At 38.5% G+C, this 27,418-nt stretch overlaps 1 protein-coding gene across 5 annotated transcripts in view; it reads right to left on the bottom strand.

Moving 5' to 3' along the window:
- ERICH3 (glutamate rich 3) overlaps positions 1 to 27,418 on the bottom strand; it is a 130,601-nt gene that overhangs the window by 24,328 nt on the left and 78,855 nt on the right. For all 5 annotated transcript variants that reach the window (XM_008265057.4, XM_051856358.2, XM_070076971.1 and 2 more), the window contains 2 exons: positions 16,233 to 16,528; positions 11,064 to 11,300 (listed from right to left, as the gene is read on the bottom strand). In XM_008265057.4, coding sequence (XP_008263279.3) covers positions 11,064 to 11,300; positions 16,233 to 16,528 — 533 coding nt within the window. The remainder of the gene's footprint in view (positions 1 to 11,063; positions 11,301 to 16,232; positions 16,529 to 27,418) is intronic.

The raw sequence follows: 27,418 nt of genomic DNA, 5'->3' as shown, positions 1-27,418 counted from the left end.
ACATATCAGAGTTTCCACAAAGATTCAAGAGATGCTACACAGCAGTAAAAACAAACTCGAAAAAATCCTTTAAGCAACAGAACCCCTCAAGTACAATTCCATTTGCTCTTATCTCCTGATACCTTGACAAGTACCAGATGACCAGTATTTTTCACTGAAATCACATACTTTAGCCACTCATTCTTCATTCCCTGTTTTATAAATCTAGATATGCTGTCTCTCTGTAGGAAACATGACAGATCAAGTAAAAGTGTTGTCTTCCTTATTTCTATCAGTTTAGAAACTTTAGAATCTTTGATCTCTTCCTCCCTTGAGCATCTAACATTTGTTTTCTTTCTTTATTAAAGAAACATAAAACTTTGTTTATTAGCAATTTATGCAATGCCTCTTATTAATTACACAGTTAGCTAAGACACTGTGTTATAATTGTTTGGTTTCCAAAAATGTATCTACCATCTGAGTATTGACAAGATGACTCCCACGTTGGGCTTGGAGGGTTGTTCACATAATAAAAAATGAGTACTCTTTTGTCTTTCTTAGTAGCTTCTATTAATTGTATTATTTTATTTCAAGAGGCTGAAACACACTTTGGTTCAATTTTCAGTCAGTCCTTCAGAGAATGATCAGGAGAATGAACGGCCTTGAAGTGGCAAGGGCACCTGACCTACCTTATAAACTCATTTCAGTTTTCAAATTTCAAATTATATCATGGTATAATTTAGTTTCACTCTCCTTCTTATTCTCATTTTCATACAGGCACTGGGGTAAGACTTTGCTGACCATAAAGCTTCAAGACCATGGAATGAAATTTTCAAAAACTAATTCTATGTATTCTCTTAGAAATAAAATTTCATACAAAAAAGCTTTCATGTAAAGAAATTTGGAGGGGCAAGTATTTGGCACAGCATGTAAGTCAGCACTTGGGATACCTGAATCCCGTATCAGAGTGCTTGGGTTGGAGTCTCCATTCTGCTCCTCATTCTAGCTTCCTGCTAATGCACACTTGGAGATGCAACAGGGGATGGCTCAAGTATTCGGGTCCCTGGCACTCAAATGAGAGAAACACATGGAATTCTAGGCTTCTGGCTTCAGCCTGGGCAAGCCCCAGCTTCTGCTTAGGGAGTGGACCATAGATGGATGATTGTTCTCTGGCTCGCTCTCTCTTCTCTGCCTTTCAATATATACAATTTCAATAGATACTTTGAAGGCATATATGTAAAAATTCTTTGTCATTAGAAGGAAAAAACAACCTTAAAGGCATCTTGGAAAACCACTCAGCCCCCTATCTGATTTTATTTGTCCTTTTTGTGTTCCCTCCTGGTTCTCATGCTGAATTAACATACTCTTGATGTTTTTGGTAAAGAAAAGAGCTGACTCATTGCCAGAAGCCTGGACCAAAGACAGGAAGATTGCTGCCATTGTTTTAGTTCTAAACAGGATCTCTTTTTTCTCTCCACATTAAGTCAGACCCTAAATCTTCCTTTTTCATGTCATTTGTAATTATTCTTTCTTCTGCAATACTACAGTTGAAGGCTGAAACAAACCTAAGTATCCCAATCATGGACTCAGCCGGCTATTCATAATAGCTTTGAGTTTGATTATATTACTTAATTCTCTAAATGTACTTGCTCTCCATAAGTCAATGCAGAAATTATGATAAAACAAATTTTTTAATGTTCATTGATTTTTACCCACTTGAAGGGCAAAACCATAAATAGAGAGAGAGAGAGAGTTCTTCCATCTGCTGATTCACTTCCCAAATGCCCGCAACAGCCAGACTGGGCCAGATTGAAGCCAGGAACCAAAAATTCCATCCAGGTCTCCAACTTGATAGCAGGAAACTGGATTGGAAGTGGATGAGTTGGGACTTGAGCCATCCCTCTGATATGGGATATGGCGGTCCCAAGTGATTATTTAACCCACTTTGCCCTAATACTACATTTATCCTACTTAAATAATCATTTATTTTTTAAAAAAGATTTATTTATTTATTTGAAAGGCAGAGTTACATAAAGGCGGGGGGGGGGGGGGAGAAGTCTTTCATCTGCTGGTTTACTCAGATGGCCGGAACTGCGCTGATCTGAAGCTGGGAGCCAGAAGCTTCTTCCAGGTCTCCCACACGGGTGCAGGAGCCCAAGGACTTTAAGCCATCTTCCACTGCTTTCCCAGGCCATAGTAGAGAGCTGGCTCAGAAGTGGAGCAGCCAGGACTTGAACCAGCGCCCATATGGGGTGCCGGCACTGCAGGCGGCGGCTTTACCCGCTATGCCACAGTGCTGGCCCAAATGATCATTTATTTATAGTATGAGGCCTTTTTCCCCTTCATGACATCATACATATAGCATAATCTAAAAAATATTTGTCTGTGATCCCTCCATGTGCATTATATTAAGAGTTAGATGACAGTATGCATTTATTGAGGTGAAAAAAAGATGAAAGTTAATCATAACTATGCACCCACTACAGAGCAAACAATGAGGAAAGCACTTCATAAATATACCATTTAATCTTATGGAATAGTTATTATCTTTTTTTAATAGATCCAGAAAGTGAGTACCAAAGAAATTAAATAACAAGCAACATTAGCTATAAAAAGCAAGTGTTATAAAGCATTTCTTTAAAAATTATACTCCATAATAAAACCAAGACTCCTCTACCTGTCATGGACCCACTATTGCTTCTCTTAGTAAACTTTATACTGTTACCACTCAAGGATGACAGATGGGAAATGGTTCTCTCCAAAAGTGGCCATTCTTCATTTTGACCACCATTCTAGAGCCCAGTGGCTGTTTAAAACACTCGGAGAAATGCAATATGAATACAAAGAAAAAAGAGAGCATTCACAAACCTTCCCTGCTTTATTGTAACATTGGCCACGATACTATTTGTATGAAAAGATGTATGTCACTCAATTACTTAACAAATATTTATGGAACACAATGTGTGCATTCACAAAAATTGTGTGTGTATGTGTGTGTGTGTGTATGGTAGTGATCCTCACTTTTAATACAATATTCCCTGGCCGATGCTGCGGCTCACTAGGCTAATCCTCCACCTGTGGTGCTGGCACACCGGGTTCTAGTCCCGGTCAGGGCATCGGTTCTGTCCTGGTTGCTCCTCTTCCAATCTAGCTCTCTGCTGTGGCCCGGGAAGGCAATGGAGGATGGCCCAAGTGCTTGGCCCTGCACCCGCATGGGAGACCAGGAGCAGCACCTGGCTCCTGCCTTTGGATCAGCGCGGTGCACCGGCCGCAGTGGCCATTGAGGGGTGAACCAATGGAAAAGGAAGACCTTTCTCTCTGTCTCTCTATCTCTCACTGTCCACTCTGCCTGTCAAAAAAAAAAAAATACAATATTCCCTGATTGTCAGCTTGATATATGCCTGCCTAGTGCTACCAAACACACACAGATCCATCGTCAAAACTGGTCTAACATATTCAGCATAAACTCTGCTCTTCCTCCTCATAACTGAGGCTCTGCATTGTCTTTGTCCTTCATACGCACTTACATAGATTCATTCACTTGCTAAATGCACATTGAGAACCACCTATTTGCTATGCAATGCTCTACAAGAAGAGAAAGTCCAAGTCCCTGCTTCCACATAGATTGCATGCTTTATACAGACAGTGGTTATTTATTTGCCTCCTTTTGCATGCCTACAATGCCAACTGTACATATTCGTTAAGCTGCTTGTTCATTCTCCAAACAGTGATTGTGAGCAAAGATCTCAGAAGTGGTTGCTATACTTCCATTGCTCAGAAGTCAAATTGCCTGTTCTAAACCAATGACAAGGCTTGAGCTTAGTTTTCAAAAATTTTATCACCCTGTAACATGGAACAGGGTTTTTATTATGCCTTAATATTACTATTTCCTCAATTATTATCTGGATTTTAACTTCTTTCTTTTCAGTTTATTAGCTGTAAGCCTATAGATATACCTCAGTTTAACTACACACATATTTATCGTTTAAATACATAGAAGTATTTGGATATGTGAATTCAATTAAAAATATAGAACATCCCAAAGATATACTATGAGTCCCAACCCAATGGACCAAATACTCTTGTGAATGCTGATACTAATCCAGTCTCTCTTTCTTATTCCTTAGTGCAAGGTTCAGTGAAAATCTGCATAAATGCTGCTCCAATTTTATTCATTTTTATTCATTATTTTTATTCATTATTATTTACCATCATACATGAATTTATACATCCTACTATTGCTTGTGTAAATAGTTTTGTTTTGATTACACTCATGAGTTAATTCACATCAATTTATATTTTATATTAGCTACTATTGCTCAGTCAATATCTTCATATACAGTAATAACTAATTAGACAAGTGTTTTATACTCAATAAATATTGTAGAATGAATGTGTGCTTAATTAAAATAGAGGTAGAAATCATTAAATTCAAGCTATGAATAGTAACTAGTTATCTGTCTTAAGAGAGAACATACATTCTTCTACTGGCAATTATTATCATGAATTGAAATGCTTCAATTCATCAAGACAACCACATTCTTTACTTGGTAAAGATAAGTAAATAAATATGTATTTATGGGTAAATGCAGGTATTTATATATATATAAATGCAGATACATAATCACATGTAAATGCATATATAGCAGGAGGAAAAGAAAACATAAAGCTTAAAATTTCTCCATACCAGTGTATTAGTCAGTTTTTCATCACTTTAACAAAACTACCTGCTAGGAAGCTTCTTGGGAAGGAAAAGGCTTATTTCTGCTTCTATTTTGGAATTCACAGTTCAATACCAGGCTGCTCTACTTGTTTGGCATGTAGTAGAGGCTGGCACTGGCAGAGTGTGTGTGGAGAAATGATCCCATGATGAGCCAGGAAGCAAAGGCAGAAGTTAGGCCAAACTTGGCTTCAATAACCAACCCTCAGACAAGAACTGCCTTCCAGGGGCAAGCTGCTAGTAACTTAAACACTTCCCACTGGCCCACCTCCTAGCCACCTAATTAGGTCAAGTCTCTGCCTTAATTCATCAACCCATTAACGGTTAACATAGACTTAAACATCTGCATGAGTTTGGGAAGCAAAGTCCTCTTCGATCCATAACATGCACTCTCTAAATACTGAAAGGAACAGCTATGACATTGTGACTAATCAGAAATCCATCATACTGTGCTGCATAAGTCTTTATACATTTATCCATTATCTAATCAATTAATCCTTTATTCACAGGATGTTACTGAGCATCTAGGGGGTACCTTTGCTGTGTACATTAAGAAAAATTACAGTTTGGTTAAGCATGCAAAAAAAACCACATGTATAGATTCTGACCAGGACCTGTCTATAATCAGTCTATAAATCCTCTCTGATCCAACAAACTTCACTGAAGTCCACAGGATGTGGTTTCATAGAAAATATAATTTCAACACAGAGGAAGAAGCCTCCAGCCACATGCTCCTCTTCAAGCCTAGCCAGGCCAAGAACCAGTGAGAATCTCAAAGTAAGTCAACTAAATAAATGTTTTTATGACACTGGAATTTTAAAAATGTCTATAAGGTCTACTTCAAGGACTGAAAAGTGGCACAAATGAAATTATTATCTTTCTTACTAGAAAAAAACTTGGCCGGCGCCACGGCTCACTAGACTAATCCTCCGCCTTGAGGCGCCGGCACACTGGGGTCTAGTCCCGGTCGGGGCGCCGGATTCTGTCCCGGTTGCCCCTCTTCCAGGCCAGCTCTCTGCTGTGGCCAGGGAGTGCAGTGGAGGATGGCCCAAGTGCTTGGGCCCTGCACCCCATGGGAGACCAGGAAAAGTACCTGGCTCCTGCCATCGGATCAGCGCGGCCGCAGTGGCCATTGGAGGGTGAACCAACGGCAAAGGAAGACCTTTCTCTCTGTCTCTCTCTCTCACTGTCCACTCTGCCTGTCGAAAGGAAAGGAAAGGAAAGGAAAGGAAAGGAAAGGAAAGGAAAGGAAAGGAAAGGAAAGGAAAGGAAAGGAAAGGAAAGGAAAGGAAAGGAAAGGAAAGGAAAGGACTTGATTCAAGTCTTGCTTTCCTTTCTTTATACTCTGGGAATAGGAATCTCTTGCTCTCATTCTTGTTCTCTCTCCTCCATAATGAGCTACTTAGTCTTTATCTCTTACTCATTCGCATTACCATCCCAACTGTCCTAAACAGCATCAAAGTGTATCCTCTGTGACATGATACTTTCCCATTCAACCTTACAACATTCATCTATGACAATGTATCTGGTGAATTAGTGTCTGGGGTTGCCAACACAAATGCAGAGAAAAGGAAGCTGTCTTCCTTTGTAAACGATGGGAAGTCTCACACATCATTCCTAAATCAGGGCGCTGTCTTCGCCGGCTTCCAGTCAGAAGCACTCTATCACTCATGGGCCGCCCAGCACAGTGTATTCATCAAGGCAGACCAGCGCAATTGGTAGCTGGCAGTTTAAATGGGGCTGACTTGTCACGAGAGTGACAGCCTGGGCAATTGTTTGCCCTCTGGGAACAGGTGCAGGCAGGTTCAAATGAAACACATCCAAATACTAACAGCGAGATTCTTAATCATGTCAATAAAAAGGATGTAGTGGTGTCTGGGATTCAGTGGTCACAATATGCCTCTCAGACTTCTGAAGATGAAATGCTGTCTGGCTTTTCAACAGTGTTCCAAGGAGTCCATCACGCCATTATCATTTTTAACGCATGTTACTTATTTGCTGAATGAGATCTCTAATTCTGATGCTGTACATGCTGAAAGGTATGTTTTTGAATAACACAGGGGCAGATTATCAACATAAAAGGATGGAGAATATGAAAGCCTGGAGGTGAGAGACAGAAATAGTAATAAGCATTTTATTTTATAATAATGGTGATTTTTAATGTAAATACCAAGAACACAAAAGACCCCTTTGAAAGGATAGTTCCATAACAGTATTATTGAAAAAAACAAAAGTAAATAGGTGGCCCATTTTTTAAAAAAGATTTATTTACTTATTTGAGAAAAAGAGCTTCCGAGAGAGAGAGAGAGAGAGAGAGAGAGAGAGAGAGAGTCACTACCTAAATGGCCACAATGGCAGGGCTGGGCCAAGCCAAAGACAGAGCCAGGGGCTTCATCCGGGTTTCCCACATGGGTGGCAGGGGCCCAAGTACTTGGACCTTCTTCTGCTACTTTCCCAGGCACATTAGCAGGGAGATGAACTGACAGTCAATCAGCCAGGACACAAACTGGCGCCCATATGGGATGTAAGCATCACGGGCAGTAGTTTTAAACCACTATGCAACAATGCTAGCCCCTAGCTAGCCAACTTAACACAGGCTTCTAAATTTCCCAATATTTGTGAACTAGCTATGTGTTTTTACAGCTTTCACTGTATATCGGTTTTAAAATGTTATATGCAATGGGTTTATACAATGTCACTGTCTTTTTTTTTTTAAATCACAGTAACAATCATATAGCACAAATGTAGCTAGATATTATGGCACTAACCAAAGCTCCTTAGAGTTCTTGCTATTGGTAATAAGTGCTTAATACATACAAAGTAACATTTAGGAAATTTCTCTGTAAAGAATAACCAAAAAATAATACACAGTCTTAATTTTCCAAGTGTAAATAATTTATGTTGTTGTGTGATTAATTTGAGGGGCCAAATTTAACACTCATGAAAAGATGAGTAAAGAATGGCCGGTGCCACGGCTCACTAGGCTAATCCTCCACCTGCGGCGCCGGCACCCTGGGTTCTAGTCCCGGTTGGGGCGCCGGCTCTGTCCCGGTTGCTCCTCTTCCAGTCCAACTCTCTGCTGTGGCCATGGAGTGCAGTGGAGGATGGCCCAGGTCCTTGGGCCCTGCACCCGCATGGGAGACCAGGAGGAAGCACCTGGCTCCTAGCTTTGGATCGGCGCAGCGCGCCGGCCGTAGCAGCCATTTGGGGGATGAACCAATGGAAGGAAGACCTTTCTCTCTGTCTGTCTCTCTCTCACCGTCTAACTCTGCCTGGCAAAAAAAAAAAAAAAAAAAAGTTTAAAAAAAAGATGAGTAAAGAATGGCCAACTATTAATAGAGTTTCATGAATGAAGGCACTCAAGCAAGGCTCCTGAAGCAGAGTAGAATCATGGGAGAGGAAAGGGATGAGCTGGAATTCGGTTAAAGGCCTGGCAGCAGATAAAGAAGCCTATACAGAGAGAAGAAAGATCAATTTGGGTGCAATAAGAAACTGTCCATTTTTATTTACTCTTGTAAAAAACAAAATAAGACAAAATGCAGAGCCTAGAGAGTGGGATAAGATGAAGAGCTCAAGATCAGTACTTTGAAAATGCATATTTTAAGGAAAAAGAATCCTTTTGTTGGAGATACTTGTTTTAATTTTAGATAAATTGTTATTTTCTGATTTTAGAGAAATGTTATATTTTCCTCCAAAATGCAGGCTCTGAAGTTGGGTAACGTTTGTGTCTTGGTTCTACTACTTTCTGATTGTGAGTCTTTGGGAGTGATTTAATCTTTCAATTACCAAGCTTACTTATTTGTAAAACTGTGATAAAAGAAAAAGAGTAACTATTTTTAAAGTTATTTGAGGTAAATATCATTTCAATGAAACATTTAGCACAGGGTTTAGCACATAATAAAGTCTTAGTAAACAGCATCTATTCTGTGACCTAGTACCTTTCCCAATATAGGATTTCAATTAGTTATATGCATGCACCATTCAGTGTTAAAGCTTACCTGTTACTGTCAGTTATTCAATAATTATAGGTGTAAGTGATTAAAGCTGTATCCTCTATTTGAACAACAAAAAATTTAGAGTCCTTTGTGTTTTTTCAACAGCTATTCTTATTTGCAAATACATTTTCAATCATTTCCCAGGTTCAAGTCACTGGGAACATTCCTTAAAATTGTGTGGATTCAGGTATCATTTTTCCATAGAATTATTCAACTTTCTGTGTGTCACATAGGAATATAAACTTAACTCCAATATTTACATTCAAACTGAGAAAAGAGCTTATATATTAGGGATGTGTAGCCCCAGAAACATAAAATTTAAGTATTAATGGTTATTATAAAGGTCTGGTTTAAGATATTTAACAATATTTTAATCCCCAACATTAATTTTAAGAAGTTCATTCAACTATAACAAAAATTAATGCAAATTGTGTTTTCAGGTTTACTGATAGTTAACATCATTTAATGTTTCTTACTGTACTTCACTCTTTACCCTGGCCATCAGGGAAGCCCCGGACTAAATGTTTAGTTCATGCATGGTCATGGTACCATCTCTGGTTCCCAGTAAAATTATCTTCTATTTTGGTGCTGGTGCTTTGGCATAGTGGGTAAAGCTGCCGTCTGCTGTGCCAGCATCCCATAGGGGCGCCGGTTCAAGTCCCGGCTGTTCCACTTCCAATCCAGCTTCCTGCTATGGCCTGGGAAAGCAGTGGAAGATGGCCCAAGTCCTTGGGCCCCTGCACCCATGTAGGAGACATGGAAGAAGCTCCTGGCTCCTGGCTTCAGATCAGCACAGCTCCAACCATTGCCGCCAATTGGGGAGTGATGGGATGGAAGACCGACCTCTCTCTCTCTCACTTTCTCTCTCTCTCTCTCTCTTTCTGCCTCTCCTTCTCCGTGTAACTCTAACTTTCAAATAAATAAATAAATAAATAAATCTTAAAAAATTATCTTCTATTTTAATCTATGTTGAGTAAGATTTGTCTCCCCAAAACTCATACAGATGTTTAAACTGATATCTTAATGCAAAAGGTTGATGCATTATAGGTACAGATTTGATCTTATCTTGACAGCTAGGAAGTGAGGCCAGTGGGAGGTCATTATGTCATTAGTGGTGTGCCCTTGGAGGGCAGTTCTTACATGAGGGTTGATTATTTGAGTTGAAATTCTATGGAGCTGCTCTCTCTTTCCCTGCTTCTTGAGTCACTGTGTGATGGTTCCCATGCACCTGCCAATATGAACTTCCACCACACACTGGGCAATGGGACCACCTATTCCTGAACTGTAACTTCCAAACTGTAAGCTGAAATAAGCCCTTTCTTTCTCAAGAAGTTCCTGTTGGGTATTGTAGTTAAAGTAACAAAAGTGGATCAATACACTAATAACTCCTATTCTTTATTTTATTGCCTTGATGTGTAACAGTGAATGAAATTTGAAAACAGAGTGGTTTAGATTCTTTTTTGAGGAGAGTAGAACTAGAAATTAATATCCTCTCATGATTACTTAGATTACTCTTACTTTATATTGCTCTAATATACTTCTTGTATTGAAAATTTTGAGGTTTCATACAAAAAAAAAATTGAGAACTGAAAAGAACTGAGAAAACAGACAGCAACTCAAAAAGAGCCATCATAATGTGACTTTGTTCTCCAGTCAGAAGGAAACTGCAAGGACACGCACATACTTAAATGTGAGACAGAACTATTATTAAGTCTTTTATATGCCCAAGATGCACCAGGAGAGATCTTTGAGTAATAACCAGAGTCTTGGTCAAACCTTTTTATAGGACAAAGAAGAAAATGAGTTCTTCCCCCTGCCCCCACATTAAATAGAATTCAGGTGAATGAAGCTCAAGACTCTGAAAAATTTAAGGAATACTTCAGACGGTGGGGTTTTTTTCTATACCTGAAAAGTTCTATATTTTGCCTGTGGACATTTACAGTGATTTCAGGCTTAAAGTTTATAAGTAAGCCACTAACTCTTCCATGGGATTAATATGCCAACATCCTGTGTTCAAAGTGTTTTTAAAAAAATACACTTAGGAAGCAAACTCTCAGATTCCCCTATAATTAAGTAAAAACCACATTTAATTTTTTGAAAGCCATGAAATATGTGTGTGTAAGTGGAAATAATAAGTTCCCAAGTAAACAGATGACTGTCACTACAGGCTTTACCCGGCACCCTGTTGAAAAATCCCCGCAAACTCAGGTAAGAAAAAGGACGAGGAAAGCTCTGTAATTATCTATGGAAAGTTAGGGAATCACATGCTAAACACTCCCTTGTGAGACGATTATCTCATTAAATATAAAGAAAAGTAGTAAGCACACTGACTAGGCAGCCTATGTCATAGGATAAACTGAACAACTCGCCTTGTTTGTCCTCTTCCGATTCGCTCTCAGAGCATCCATCATCCCCATCTTTCACATTGTCATCAGCATCTGGTGCCTTCTGTGATGAGGTTTCACTCTCCCTTTCAGGGCCTAAATTATCTTTTTCATCATCTGAGGGTGACTTTGACATTCCATTCATTTGATCATCAGCCTGTCCTTCTTCATTAGGTTTCTCATTTTGTTTCTCCTCATCGACTTCAAAATCTTCTTCATATTCTGAAAAAAAGAAAATCTCCACTCTAAGAAAGAAAATAGAATCCCTGGTGTTTAGCCCATTTCACATTAATGAGAACTTTGACTCTATTATCCTCTCTTCTCAGAGCCTTTCTTCTTCTTCTTTTTCATATAATTAGTGAACATGGGACACTAACAGCAAATGATCAAAGATTACAATCAGCTACATACACCAGAGCACAAAAGAAATGGAGTTCCCAGTGACAAGGCTGGAACCTAATAAAAGTTCATTTACAAATGGACATCATCATTGACAATGGCCAAAATGGAAAGAGAAGAACACGATATAAAACAATAAATTAGAAATAAATTAAAAATGAAGAGAACAGGATTACAATAATGAAAGTTAATTTGGCAACCCAATGAGGTCATATTTCATATGAGAAATGTTCAAAATATTTGGATATCAAGTTAATGAATAGTGAAGTGGAAAAATTCAATTAATCAAGTCTAAAGGCCCTGAGAAGTAACACTGTGAATAGCACATTCTTTGAGAATCAAATGGACATCAAGAAAAGGCATTATGAAGGATCCATGCCTAGCCCAGAACTGAAATCACATGCATTATTCATTCCTACAATAAATGAAATAATTACATTCCTAGGATAAAAATTCTTGCAAAATAAAATATTCCTGTCACAGCCACAAATTTGCCTCATTCCCTACAGAGCGACAACAAATATGTAGCAGGAAAAAGAAATTGTCACATCAGATAAGCTCCAACTGTCCCTTGTGGTTATAATTTTTCACCTTTCATACTTAATTGTTCCCCTTTTTCTTACACCAAAGACTAAAAATCTTGAAGTGACAACATGCCAGGGATAGAGAGGAAAAGGATCTCATGCAGAACCAATTAAGCAAATAAACAATTATCCTTAAAATAGAAATTACAGGGAAAATAAGGTTTCCCAAATTTGTGTGTTTTAGTTGTTAGATATTCTGGCTTCTCTTCCAGAGATGGAGACCTCTCGGGTAATTACTTGAGAGCTGTCCACCCTGCTGCAATGAAAGAAACTTAATTTAGAAATGTATGCCCCTTGCCTGCAAAGAAAGCTCTGCTAATGAAGAGAAGACATCAAGGCAATGTAAGAGGAAAAGTGAAATCAAAAACACTAATGAAGAAAGACAAACAAAGAGAATTAATCACAGAAATGTTTTCAGAAAAAAATCTAATACATTTAAAGAAGAAATGTAAACATCAATAAAGAAAAATTGTAAACTAAGCAAGAAGATGAGGCTGGCGCTGTGGCACACTTGGCTAATCCTCCACCTGCGGCGCTGGCACCCTGGGTTCTATAACCGGTTGGGGCACCGGATTCTGTCCCGGTTGCTCCTCTTCCAGTCCAGCTCTCTGTTGTGGCCCAGGAGTGCAGTGGAGGATGGCCCAAGTGCTTGGGCCCTGCACCCACATGGGAGACCAGGAGGAAGCACCTGGCTCCTGGCTTCGAATTAGTGCAGCGCGCTGGCCATAGTAGCTATTTGGGGTGGGGAGTGAACCAACGGAAAAAGGAGGACCTTTCTCTCTGTCTCTTTCTCTTTCACTGTCTAACTCTGCCTGTTCAAAAAACAACAACAACAACAACAACAACAAGATGGAGAATTTGGCTGATACTGCATGATGCAAACAGGACATACTAATGAAAACAAATATTTCAATATTTCACCTAGTTAACTGTGACTTAGTGAGCCTTTATTGAGAAGCTTCTATGAAGAAGACAATAAAATTGGAAGATTAAAGATGTTACAATAAGACAACCCTGCCCTCAGGGAATCTCCAGTTTTTGTTCAGCAAATAAGAGGTAGGTGCACATGAGATGTTGTGATCATTTTATAGTAGTTTTTATGCATAGTTCTCCATAATGCTAGTCTCAACACTACTGGGCTCAACTGCCACAGCTTTTTATATAGGACTTGTAATAAATTTTACTGTCAAGCAGACAGGGTGGAATCAAAGAAGAATGGAGGGTTACTTTAGGGGATTGTAGAAGATTTCATAAAAGTAGGATGCGAGATTAGCTGAAGCATAGACATACAAGAAGACTTCAAAAGGTTCAGGGAAAAATGAAATTAAAAGGCAAGTTTGTTTTAGTGCAAAAAATGTTGAAATCTATGTATACTTTTTTCGTAATTTCATGAATTTTCTAAAGACTCTCTATATGTAAGGATTAAATAAGCTTATCTTTCAATTCCATTTCCTGTAGACTTTTTGAAGTGTCCTAAACATGTATCATTTTGTAGCTATTTGCTGCTGGTCACAAGATAAGCAGGGCACCCCACAGAACATGAGTCCACTGCTACAACTGCATCCATAGTGCTTCAGGGTGAAATGTGAAGTTCTGCGGTCAGTCATGTGTCACAGTTCAAACACTTGCTAGCTCTGTAACCTTGTACAATTTGTTTACTAACTTTAAGCTTCAGTTTCTTCATGTGTAATGTGACTAGTACAAAGTTGTGGTGAATATTAAAACCAGTAATCCCTGGAGCATGTTTAATACCATGCCGTGAACACCAGGCACCTAATAAACACAGGAGATCAGCAGTAATAGCGGTTGTGACGGGGAGTGGAGGGAGCTGGTCATGGAACAGGAGAAAGCACACTAGATCTGCACTCCATAACAGCAATCCACGTATAATGGAGGCACCTGATTAAAATCAGAGCAGTATTAGCGTCCTCAATTAGGTCACAATTATAGTTACGTTATGAAGCAGAGCAGAAAATTGAAAAAACATGGCAGTGAACCACAAGAAAAATCCTTGCAGCCCATTTTGCAGGCACTTCTGTGCCTTCTTTCAAAATATGAAATGTCAGGCAGCCCTGGCATTGTTCTATCTACCACCATCACATCTAAGATCAGCCTTATGTTAGCCATAGGAGCTCTGTTAGCATTAGGGCTCAAACCACACCACCTCGGTGCCACCTACTCACGTTTTTCATATGAATGAACTCCTGGCAAGCTTTCTAGAATCCTTTTCCTAATTTCTCCTGTTCCCTCCAAAACACTTTCCTTCCTCCAGAGAATTTAATTAGCTTGTTGTTTCCCATCCCCACTAATGAGGACCCGCGTCAACACCAGATCAACATCAATCTACTCCTCACCTTGCCCCACCCCCTGACCTCCACTCAAGCCCCTTGCCGCCCTCACATCCACGGCTGTCCTGCAGAGAGTTAACGCTTCGCTGCTGGTGCCACTACTGCTGTTTGTTAATAGGAATGGACATCTAAAGTCCACCAACTCGAAGAAAGATCTCAGGAAAAGCTGTGTCATCGGTATACGTATGCCCCTGATAGCACTAGCCATGTTTGTGTAATTAAAAAAAAAAATGAGGAAAGTGAACAGCTTCTATTGAACATGACTTTGATAAAATTCCACATCTTTAAACTTAAATCACAGGAAGCCATATCCTGTTTGTTAATTTCCCTGTGATTTCTGTTGCTACAGATATTTTTAAATTCTCAAAGATAAGAACGAAAACTAGAAGGAGTCCCGGAGTGAGGTGACCTGGGTCTTTTGTAAGAAAGTCACATTAAGCCAGCACCGTGGCTCACTAGGCTAATCCTCTGCCTGCAGCGCCAGCACCCCGGGTTCTAGACCCTGTTGGGGCACCGGTTCTGTCCCGGCTGCTCATCTTCCAGTCCAGCTCTCTGCTGTGGCCTGGGAAGGCAATGGAGGATGGCCCAAGTGCTTGGGCCCTGCACCCGCATAGGAGACCAGAAGGAAGCACCTGGCTCCTGGCTTTGGATCGGCACAGCACGCCAGCTGTAGTGGCCATTTGAGGGGTGAACCAACGGAAGGAAGACCTTTCTCTCTGTCTCTCTCTCACTGTCTTAACTCTGCCTGTCCAAAAAAAAAAAAAAAAAAAAAAAAAAGGAAAGTCACATTATTTCAGGAATAAACAAACATAAAGTCTGGGCCATAATAGCCCTGTAATTACTCTTTTGGATTTCATTAACCCTCCAGCAGCACCAACATGAGCGGAGGAAGAAGAGACCTAGAAGTGACCCCTTCCAGCCTTTCTTCAGTCAGCCCAGACTATGCTATTGTTCCTCGAACCCAGGCTTTAGCTCCAGGGTATAAAGGGACCCTCAGGCAAATCCTTCTCTTTCACTCTTAGGACATCACCCACAATGATGTAGCATCCTGGAGAGCTTGTACAGAATAGAAGATTATACAGTGTTTGGAAGTCCAAGTTTTGGAATTAGACAAACCTGGTATGAATCCTAGTTCTGCTCCTTTCTCTCTGTATGTCTGCGTCTCGGTGCCCCAGTTAAGTGCAAAGTAAGTGATTCAGTGCTCTGTGCCTGGCACTTTGTTATTGTTGTCAGTACTACTTTTGGTTGTCTATATACAGGTATGTGTGTCTGTACGTATACGAATGTGCAGGGTAGGTGGGAGAGGAGCGGAGTAAAGAGAGAGGACAGGAGAAAACATAAAAGGCAGACAGACAGGTTTTAGCACCCCAGGCATGTCAACTGCTTTTAGTTATGGACTGCTCTATCACTATATAATCATGTAGGTTGTACCTACCTGGCGCAAAGGAATTCATTAATTTTTGCCTAAGCAAGTGAATTGAAAAAGTAGGCCAACAAAGTAGGCGAAACTCCCTTTGCTCAAAATGGTCTCTGTAGGAATCAGTAGAGCCTCTGGCTTACACAGATCCAAACCCTGCTTCCCCTCCCTAGTTCTACACCAAGAAGCACCCTTGGCCCTTTTGGGTTTAGGTGAGCCCCCAAGCAGGCAGGTGAGGAAGGACTACATGCAAACAGCAGAAAGAGCAGGTCAGAATTCCTCACTTCCAAGAGAGTTGCCTAAAATGCACCTAAGTAGCAACATTGATGTATATTTTGATAATCACATTTTAGATTTAAACAAAACAACAGCAGCAACAACAAAACAGCCCTGTGTTCTTGATTACCGTATTTGAAAGTATTTTCCTGGTAATCTTCCCAAACATCTTCTGATTTTCGTTTATGTTCCATTTCTTCTATGGCCGTTCTTACATCTCTGACCCCCATTTTTATTTCTTGAGCTGAAAAAATGGCTGACATAGAGATTTTCTTCCCCTTCGTCTCATTTCTCCTTGGTATCAGGTACTCTCTATCCTTGCTGAGTTTCATGTCACTCTCCAGTTCCTCTCTCTTCTCAGAGACCTTTCCTTTTCTATGTTTTGCTGAAGATGTTTTTGTGTCAAGGCCCATTGCAATAATACACCTATTAAAAATATTAATAAAAAAATGTTAATTAGCCCTTATAAATAGCACAGTGGGATCTGGGAGCTTTTTAAACCACATCTCTTATCCTAGTAAGAAATTATTTTTACTACAGTACATATAGGTTAGTTAAAAATAGTTATTTTCTCTTATAAGTGAACAAAACAAATTCCTAATAATTTTACCTATAATAATAAACAAAGAAAGAAAACAACTTATTACCAAGAACTATGGTATCAATCAAAATTTGTGCCTTAAAAATATTTTTGTGATCAGAATGAAGCCAGAAATTAACAATTAAAGAAACTGTAGGAAATACACAAACACTTGGAAACTGAACAACATGCTCCTGAATGAGCAGTGGATTACAGAAGAAACCAAAAGGTAAATTAAAAAATTCCTATAAAATAAAGAAGGTGACAATATAACATATCAAAATTTATGGGAAACAGCAAAAACAAATGTTAACAGGATAGTTTATAGTAATTAGTGCCAAGGTCAAGAAATTGGATGGGCATCAAATAAATGATGTAACAATTCATCTCAAGGATCTACAAAAGCAATAACAAACCAAATCCAAATCCAAAATTAGTAGGAAGAAATAAATAATAACAATTAGAGAATAAATAAAATTGAAAAGAAAAAGATACAAAAGATCAATGAAATGAGCTGGTTTTTAAAAAAAAAAAATTGATACACCATTGACCAAACTAACCAAAAAAGGTAGAGGTAGAGGAGAAGACCAAATTATTAAAATCAGAGATGAAAAAGGAGATGTTACAATGGATACCACAGGAAAATAAGAATTATCAGGAATTTTTACAAACAGGTATATGCCAACAAATTGGAAAATCTAGAAGAAACGGTCAGATTTCTGGGCACATACAATCCACCAAAATTGAGTCATGAAGACATAGAAAACCTAAATGGGCAAATAAGCAAGATGGAGATTGAATCCATAATAATGGCTCCCCCAACAAAGAAAAATCCAGGGCCAGATGGCTTCACTGCTGAATTCTACCAAACCTTATAGAAGAACTAACTCCAATTTGTCTCAAATTATTCAAAACAATAGAAGGGGAGGAAATTCTCCCAAACTCCTTCTATGAGGCCAGTATCACCTTAAATGCAAAACCAGAAAAAATACAATAAAGAAAGAGAACTATAAACCAATATCCCTGATGAACATAGATGCGAAAATCCTCAACAAAATACTAGCTAATCAAATCCAACAACACCTCAGAAAGATCATTCACTTGGACCAAGAGGGATTTATCACTCGTATGCAGGGATGCCTCAATGCATGCAAATCATTGAATGTAATATACCACATTAATAAATTGAAGAATAGAAATCATATGATTATCTCAATAGATACAGAGAAAGCATGATAAAACACGATCCTTTCATGATAAAAGCCTTAAGAAAAGTGGCTATAGAAGGGACATACTTCAACACAATCAAAGTGATATTTGACAAACACACAGCCAGATTCATACTGAATGGGGAAAAGCTAGAAGCATTTCCACTAAGACCCAGAACCAGACAGCAATGCCCACTCTCATCATTATTACTCAATATGCTTCTAGAAATTTCAGACACAGCCATTAGACAAGAAATAGAAATCAAACTGATACAAATTGGAAAGGAAGAAGTCAAATTATCCTTCTTTGCAGATCATATAATCCTATACATAGGGGAACCATCAGACTTCACTAAGTAACTATGGGAACTTGTAAGAAAGCTTGACAAAGTTGTAGGATACAAAATCAATACACACAAATCAATAGCTTTTGTATACACAAACAATGCCATGACTGAAAAAGAACTTGTAAGATCAATCCTAGTCACAATAGCTACAAAAAAATTTAAATACTTTGGGATAAATTTAACCAAGGATGTGGAAGATCTCTACAATGAAAATTAGAAAAAATAAAAAATAAATAGAACACACAAAAAATTGAAAAAAAAAACTTCCATGTTCATAGATTGTAATAATTAATATAAAAATGTTCATACTACCCAAAGCAATTTACAGATTCAATTCAGTCCCAAACAAAATACAAACAACATCCTCTCACATCTGGGAAAAAATTACCCTAAAATGTATATGGAATCCCAAGAGACTCCGAATAGCTAAAGCAATCCTCAACAACAAAAATTATGCTGGAGACATCACCATACATACCAAATTTCAAGACATACTACAGGGAAGTTGTAATCAAAACAGCTTTGTACTTCATAGAAATACACATGTCGAACAATGGAACAGACTAGAGACTAGAAATTAATCCATGCATCTACAATCCACTAATATATTACAAATGAGCTAAAATCACTCTCTGGAGAAAGGACAATCTCTTCAACAAATGGTGTTGGAAAGATTAGATCTTTTCATGCAGAAGTATGAAAAAAGACCCCTGCCTTACACCCTATACAAATCAACTTACAACTCAAAGTGGATCAGGGATCTAAATATAAGACCTGAAACCATCAAATCACTAAAGGAAAACATAGGGGATACATTGCAAGATACTGGCATACGCAAAGACTCTTTGGATAAGATCCCAGAAGCACAGACAATAAAGGCAAAAATGGACAAATGGGATTACATCAAGCTAAGAAATTGCTGCACTGCAAAGAAACAGTCAACAAAGTAAAGAGGCAACTGACAGAATGGGAGAAAATATTAGCAAATTAAACATCTGATAAAGGTTTAATATCCAGGATATATAAGGAGCTCAAGAAACTCAACAACAACAAAACAAGAAACCCAGTTAAAACTGGGCTAAAGGGACCGACGCTGTGGCATAGCAGGTAAAGCTATCGCCTGCAGTACATATAGGTGCTAGTTCAAGTCCCAGCTGCTACACTTCAAATCCAGCTCTCTGCTATGGCTTGGGAAAGGAGTAGAAGATGTCCCAAGTCCTTGGGCCCCTGTACTCATGAGGGAAGACCTGGAGGAAGCTCTTGGCTCCTGGCTTTGTATGGGTACAGCTTCGGCCATTGTTTCCATTTGCGGAATGAACCTTTCTCTTTGCCTATCCTTCTCTCTCTGTGTAACTCTGACTTTCAAATAAATAAATAAATCTTAAAAAAAAGAATTGGGCTAAGGATGTGAATAGGCATTTTTCAAAGGAAGAAACACAAATGGCCAATAGGCATATGAAAAGATGCTCATGATCACTAGATATCAGGGAAGTGCAAATAAAAACCACAATGAGGTTTTACCTCACCTCCAACTGGTTATCACACAAAAATAAAAAACTAACAAATGCTGGCAAGGATGTGGGGAAAGGTACCCTAAACCACTATTGGTGGGAATTTAAACTAGTATAACTGTTATAGAAGACAGCATGGAGATTCCTCAGAAATCTGAAAATAGATCTATCACATGACCCAGCCATTCCACTCCTGGGAATGTATCCAAAGGAAATGAAATCAGCATAAGAGAGAATTATCTATAGCAGCTAAACTCACAATAGCTACAGAATAGAATCAACCCATATGTCCATCAACCAATGACTAGATAAAGACATTGTGGTACATATACATAATAGAATACTACTCAGCCATAAAAATGAATTGAATACTGGGACTTGTGCTGTGGTGTAATGAATAAAGATGTCACCCGCAGTGCCGGCATCCAATATGGGCACCAGTTAGGGTCCAGGCTGCTCCACTTCTGATCCAGCTCCCTGCTCATGTGCCTGGAAAAGCAGGAAAAGATGGCCCAAATACTTGGGCCCCTGCACTCACATGGGAGACCCAGAAGAAGTTCCAGGCTCTTGGCTTCAGATCGGCCCAGCTCAGGTCTTTGTGGCCATTTGGGGAATGAACCAGTGGGTGGAAGACGTTTCTTTCTGTCTCTCCCTCTCTCTGTCTGTATTTCTACATCTCAAATGAACAAATAAAATCTTTTTTTAAAAAAAGAATTAAATCCCATATTTCACAACAAAATGGATGTAACTGGAAACCATTAGGCTTACTGAAATAAGCCATTCCAAACAGACAAATATCATGCTTTCCCTAATTTGTGGTAACTAACAAACAAAATACAAAAAAGTGTTGTATGTGAGTGAAATTGACATTTTGAGATTTGATTATTGTTTATAGCCCTTATCTATACTCTTGAGGTATTGTGGGCTTTTTAATTATCACTCATTGAATCCTTTATTTAAATGAGGGCTAAGCTTGTGATTACAAAGCAAATTTAAAATATGCCATTGTAAAAATTAAAGAAAAATAAGAAAAGAAGGAGGAGGGAGAGTGAGAGTGATGTGGGAGAGACGGTAGGGCCAGAAGTATCATTATATTCTTAATCTGTATGTATTAAATACATGAACTTTTTTCCTTTTACATAAATTTAAAAAGAAGTTTTTTTGCCTTTTATCTGATACTTATGAAGGTGCAAAGATATTTTTATATAATGACATGGATGTAGATATATATCAATCAAATCCTTAAATGCAAATGGTGTGATAAAAGAGCATTCAAGTTTATAAACATAGGGAATCTGAGATAACCAGAATCAGAAGAAAAATACATGCAGTCTTTGATAACTTACTATTCCAACAACACAACCACAACTGATTAAATACAATGTTGACTTTAAATAAATATGATTGATTTTTAAAGAAATATGTGCAGTTAAATGTTGTTGTGCCCTTTAAGTAAATAACTCTGCAGTCTGCACACATATTTTAGTAGAACTGCCATTATTGTTTTTATAATAGCCTTTTGAAGCTTGTATTTAAAATCATCTGGTGATTTTTCCTGGCAATAAGTTTTTGTTCCTTGAAAATGGCAATAACTTATAGAGGTCATAAAGTCATTCCAAGCCAAATCTGGTAAAACACGCAGATGAGCTGACATTAAAAATATTTTTGAAGTCAATTGTAACAAGAGTAATGAGAGTAAATTGTCTTCAATTGTTTTTATTTCTCTCTCACATTAATGTGAAAGTATGAATCCCACAACAATAATATATAAATGCTTACAAACATGATGATTATGATATGATGATTGAACAGCCCCATTGACACAAGCTCTTTACCAGGTTCTCTGTATATATAATCATAAGGGCTTCATCATCCCCATAGGCCAACAAATTAGGAACTATCATCAACACAAACTATGGGGTAATTGAGGCTAAAAATGTGCCTGGCCCAAGGTCCCTTAGTAGGTTGTTCTGGGGCTGGATTCAAGCTGGAGACTATCTGACTCCATCACCTCACATGGAAGCACAGCCCTCTGGGTGATCAATTACACAGATGTTATCCTGGATAGGCATTGGATACAGCAGTTAAGTCACTGCCTGGGGCATCCACAACCTGTATCAGAGTGCATGGATTCAAATCCCAGCTTTATTTCCAATTCCAGGTCCTGGGAAGCAACAGGTAATGGTTAAGTACATGGGTCCCTGCCACTTATGTAGGAGACTTGGAAGGAGTTCCAGGCTCCTGAATACAACCAGGCTCAGCTCTAGCATTCTGAGTATTTGGGGAGTGAATCAATGGATGGAAGATCTTTCTCTTTCTCTCTCTTTTAAAATTAATTAATTTTAAATCCAATGGCAATTTCTTTAATTGCTTATTTTTGCTGTATTCCAGCCATTTTCAGCCTAGAAACAGTATAGGAGTTGATTTTACTAAATTGCCCCAACAAGCAAATATGAGAACTGAGTTACATGACTTCACTTTATAATCTTTCTCCCTAAAATAAAGCTAAAATGATTTATCTTTAAAGTAACTGTCAGGCTGTAAAAAAAATGAGATAATAAGAATATACTTATCTCACCTTTATTAAGCATGAGAAATATTTCTTGACTGTAATGATGATGTGCTTAGCACAGGCTTTCTTTGGAAAAAAGGTGTCACGAATCTTCACAGAATGATTACTAGTAATGTCTTATGCTCACACTGTTCTTCCCTTACCAACAGCAGCATCAAATCCACTGATTTGGACCCTCTGGTATGCTATGACTTTTAGTTTATGTTGTGACTATGAAAAGGCTTTGATGCCTCCCTATTGCATGCTCAGACATTTTATTGCCCATCTGCTGAAGGGAATTGGACAAAGAGTGAGTGACATCTGTGCCATCCTCCTCACTGACTACCTATTTGATTTCTAAGTATAATTTGAGGTGTTGATTCTGGTTTCTGAAGCTCAAAACATTCTATTCTACTTGGTTAAGCAATTCTTCTTTCCATGTTTCACTCTAGCAATAGAAAATGACTACTCTGCCCCTTCAAACAGTTTCCATGATTGAGGGATGACTACAATGCGCTGAAATTTTCACACTTTGGAACTGACCACAGCTCTTGTTTTCTGATAACTTTTAACAGATAATTTCTAAACACTTTTAGAACAACGACCTGCTGTTGTCTTATTATATCCTGCCATACTTTTTCTTAATTTAAAGGAATTAAAATTGATTTCACTTTGAATGAATGGAATTAATGTACTAAGAATATTTTTATGAGTTTGAAAAAAATAAAGACTATACAAAATAATAAATGGTACCAGTCTCCTCCTAGTTAGTTCTCAATTCTCACTGGAGGTCAGCAGTTTTGGTGCCTGAGGAATAAGTCTCCAGGGTGTATGGGCCAAACAAGCCAGTTTGCAGCAAACACCCTTTCCTGACCTATTAAACCCATGAGGACTCAACTTTTACCTATCTGCAATAGGGAGACATTCAATAACCTTGAACTACTTTTCTTTGGACATTGATGGATTTCACTGGAAGAAATGCTTATTATAAAGCTAGCAAAAAATTTAAAATCACTCTCCTATAAGAACTGTGTATTTCAATTGAGGTTAGTAGACTTTATTCTTTTATATAGCCATTTTGATATTACTTTCAAGGTTGAAAATAGAGGCTAGAAAGAATCAAGTATTGAAATCATAGAAAGTATTGTGGAGAGGCTGGTAGGTATTGAATAGCAGAGTAGATGGCATCAGTCTGACGTTGGTACTAATTATTAAACCTCCACAGCAAGTGCTCAGGGCTAAGAATTTACAGCTGGATTTATATAGCAATATCCAAAGACTGCAATGTTTTTGCACACAGATGGTTGAATGTAAGTTCACTGCTTTCCTGTGGGTTAAATAGAAGTATTTTAAATGACCTTCCAAAAATAAAGAGATAGCATAACTGAAGTGGAACTGGAAGGAAACTCAGGTGAACCCCAAGTACAACTAGATAGGGTCACTGGCACTGTGTTACCATAGGCCATTCACTCTCTCACTTTCTGGATGATTCTTTCACATTTCTTCTCTTAAGCCTCCAACAGCTTTTCCCTCAGCTGTAACCTGAGCTGATAACTTATTTCTTGTTTGAGAAAATGAAAACAATCAGCAGAGAACTCCCGTTGGTCTCAGGACATGTACCAAAGTACATCTCTCTACCCTATATGTCACCTTTCCTTCTGTTACTATAAAATAAGTTTCTTCTCTTCTTCTGGAATATACCTACTTGAGCCATAGATCCCATCTTCTCCAGTCTACTCAAGCACTTAGCTCTAGCACTGTCTCCCTTCTTGTCACCTTCCATCAACATTGTTCTTCTGTAGGATACCAATCATATCTATCAGCACATTAACATATTATACTATCTACCATCTTGATAAAACTCTTTTGGTCCCCATATTCTGCCTACTTCATACCACCCAATTACCATTGTTTACAGTAAAACTGTTTTTTAAAAGTTGTCTATAATCCCTGGCCTTAGATTTTCTCCAATTAATTGGAGTGCAAACTCTTTATGGACAAGTTTACACCCCTACCTCTCCACTATAATAACCTGTGCCAAAATCTCCAATAATCAATACATTATCTAATCAATCCTCAGTTCAATCCCCAGCCTTCAATTTCATTTAATCTATCCACACATTGGACTTGGCTAATCATGCCTTTATTCTTCAACCTTGCTGTTCCTTTCCAAGATCTTACTCTCTCTGGGTTCTCTTTCTAGTCAGACTCTCCTTCTTAGGCTGATTACTCTTACCTCCTTTACTTGTGCAATATAAGTGGAGCTCATTACACAGAAATCTTCTATATATATATATATTCAATGCTTAAGCTATTTCATATTATGCTATGACTTTGAATGCTATCCATAAGAAAATTATTCTCAACTTTCTATATCCATTCTGTAATTATCACCTGATCCCAGATTCATATATTCAACTGCCTTCTTACTGTGTCTACTTGCATATCTCATGGTTGTCTCAAACTTAATGTATCCAGTACAAAAACACATTCAGATCACCATCTAAAGTTGCTTATTCCACATTCCTACCTCAAATACCTGTTAGTTGGCTATTGTTCCAGTTATTCAAGTCAAAAATTTTCAATCATCTTTGACTCTGCTCTTTATTTTGTGCCCCACATCCAATCCTTAGTAAATGTTATAAGCCCTATCTTCAAATCACTTTAACCCAATAACTTCTATTCTTTCCAATAGGTTCTCTTCCCTTTATTAAAGTAGTTTCACCACTTTCCCCAACACTACTCATTTATTCTTCCCTTGGGAGCTATAATCAGATCATTACGTCATCACTTGAAACCTATCTTGGAGGCTTTCTATAGCTCTTAGATTAAAACCAAAATCCTTGAAATGATCTTGGAATGCTACATGGATTGACCCTACTGCCTCTTTGACTTGCTCTCTTATCATTGCTCCATTCCTTACTCTGGCTCTGGTCATTTGACCTGAGACCAACCAAGGCCTGCCCCTGCCTTCTGCCCTCTGGATATCTTTTTCCTCTACCTAAAAACTCTTAGAGGAAGAAATATTTTGCTGATTTTGTCTCAAAAGACGTCTTATCAGAGAGGCCTTTCTTATCCATCCTCTGTAAAATAACACTCCTCTGTGTCCTGGTCCCCTCTCACTTCCTATTTCCCTCTTTTGTGTTCATCACATTTATTACCATCTGACATATATATTGATGGGTTTATTGGTGTGTTACTTGCCCTTGTTCTATTAGCATTAGTTTGCTTCTGTGTCTTACCTTGGCATCTGGTCAAATCTCCACGAATACTTTCAGAAAAAAAAGAAAATAAAAGCAAATCTGAAACCAAGACTCGTGATTTCAAATGGAATGTCTGGCATTATAGCTGAAAAAAATAGTCAAAACTGACCTATGAAAGTATCATACCAATATTTTAGATCACATGAGCTTACATCGAGAAAAGCTGAAGACTCCATTAAAAAAACTATTAAAATTGATAAAGGGCATTGTGACACTGCAGGTTAAGCAGCCACCTGTGATGCTAGCATCCCATGTAAGCAACAGTTCCAGTACTAGCTGCTCCACTTCTTATTCAGCTTCCTGCTAATGTGCCTCAGAATGCTCAGGAAATTGGCCAAGTGCTTAGGACCCTGCCACTCACATGAGAGACCTGAATTAGTTCCTAGCTCCTGGCTTCAGTTTGGTCCAGTCTGTCCACTGTGGCCATTTAGGGTGTGAACCAGCAGGCAGATCGATCTTTCTGTCTCTGTAACTCTTTCAAATAAATAAATAAATCTTTTTTAAAAAGCGATACATGAATTCAGTAAGGTTGCATGATAAAAAATGAACATATAAAAATCAGTAACTTTTTTATACAATAACAAAATTACTGAGAAAATAATGTTTTAAAAATCCCATTCACAAGAACTATTAAAAAAATACCTACAAATACATTTAACCAAAGAAGCAAATAAATTTTACAAGGAAAATGACAAAACACAAATGAAGGAAATTGAAGAGGTTATAAAAATATGGAAAGATATTACATCTTTATAGGTTTCAAGAATATCATTAAAATATCCTTACTACCAAATTGATCTACAGAGTCAGAAAATACCAATGACATTCTTCACAGAAACAGTAAGAAGTTTAAAATTTGTTTGAAACCACAAAAGACCCCTAATAGCCAGGGCAGCCTAGAGCAAAAATAACACAGATTAAGTCATTACAATAACTGACTTGCTCCACTTCCTATCCAGCTCTCTGCTATGGCCTGGAAGAGCAGTAGAAGATGGCCCAACTCCTGGGGTTTGGGCCCCTGTACCCACGTGGGAGATCTGGAGGAAGCTCCTGGCTTTGGATCAGCACAGCTCCAGCCGTTGCAGCCAATTGGGGAGTGAACGAGCAGATGGAAGACGTCTCTCTCTCTCTCTCTCTCTGCCTCTCCTCTCTCTGTGTAACTCTGATTTTCAAATAAATAAATAAAAATAACTGACTTTAAAACATACCAACAAACAAACTATAGTAACCAAAAGCATAGTAGTGGATAAAAACAGACACCTAAGTCAATGAAAGAGAATCCAATGCCTAGAAATAAATCCACTTATGTACAGTCAACTGACACAACAAAGTTAGGAAGAACATGCATTGAGAAAGGAAAATATCTTTGCTAAATGGTGCTGGGAAAATTGAGTATCTCCATGCATAAGAAATTAGACCCCTATCTCTCACAATATACAAAACTCAAGTTCAAATGGACCAAAAATTTCAATGTGAGAACTGAAATATAAAAGTACTACAATAAGGGGGCCAGCACTGTGGCTCACTTGGTTAATCCTCCGCCTGCAGTGCCAGCATCCCATATGGGCGCCGGGTTCTAATCCTGGTTGCTCCTCTCCCAGTCCAGCTCTCTGCTGTGGCCCGGGAGGGCAGTGGAGGATGGCCCAAGTGCTTGGGCCCCTGCACCCACATGGCAGACCAGGAGGAAGCACCTGGCTCCTGGCTTCAGATTGGCGCAGCGCGCCAGCCATAGCAGCCATTTGGTGAGTGAACCAACAGAAGGAAGACCTTTCTTTCTCTCTCTCTCTCTCTCTCTCTCTAACTCTGCCTGTCAAATAAAAAAAAAAAAGATTCTTCTTTTAAGAAAAAAAGAAAGT

The sequence above is a fragment of the Oryctolagus cuniculus genome, chromosome 7, assembly GCF_964237555.1.
Source record: "Oryctolagus cuniculus chromosome 7, mOryCun1.1, whole genome shotgun sequence".
Taxonomy (NCBI): Eukaryota; Metazoa; Chordata; class Mammalia; order Lagomorpha; family Leporidae; genus Oryctolagus; species Oryctolagus cuniculus.
This window is presented reverse-complemented; position numbering and strand designations above follow the sequence as displayed.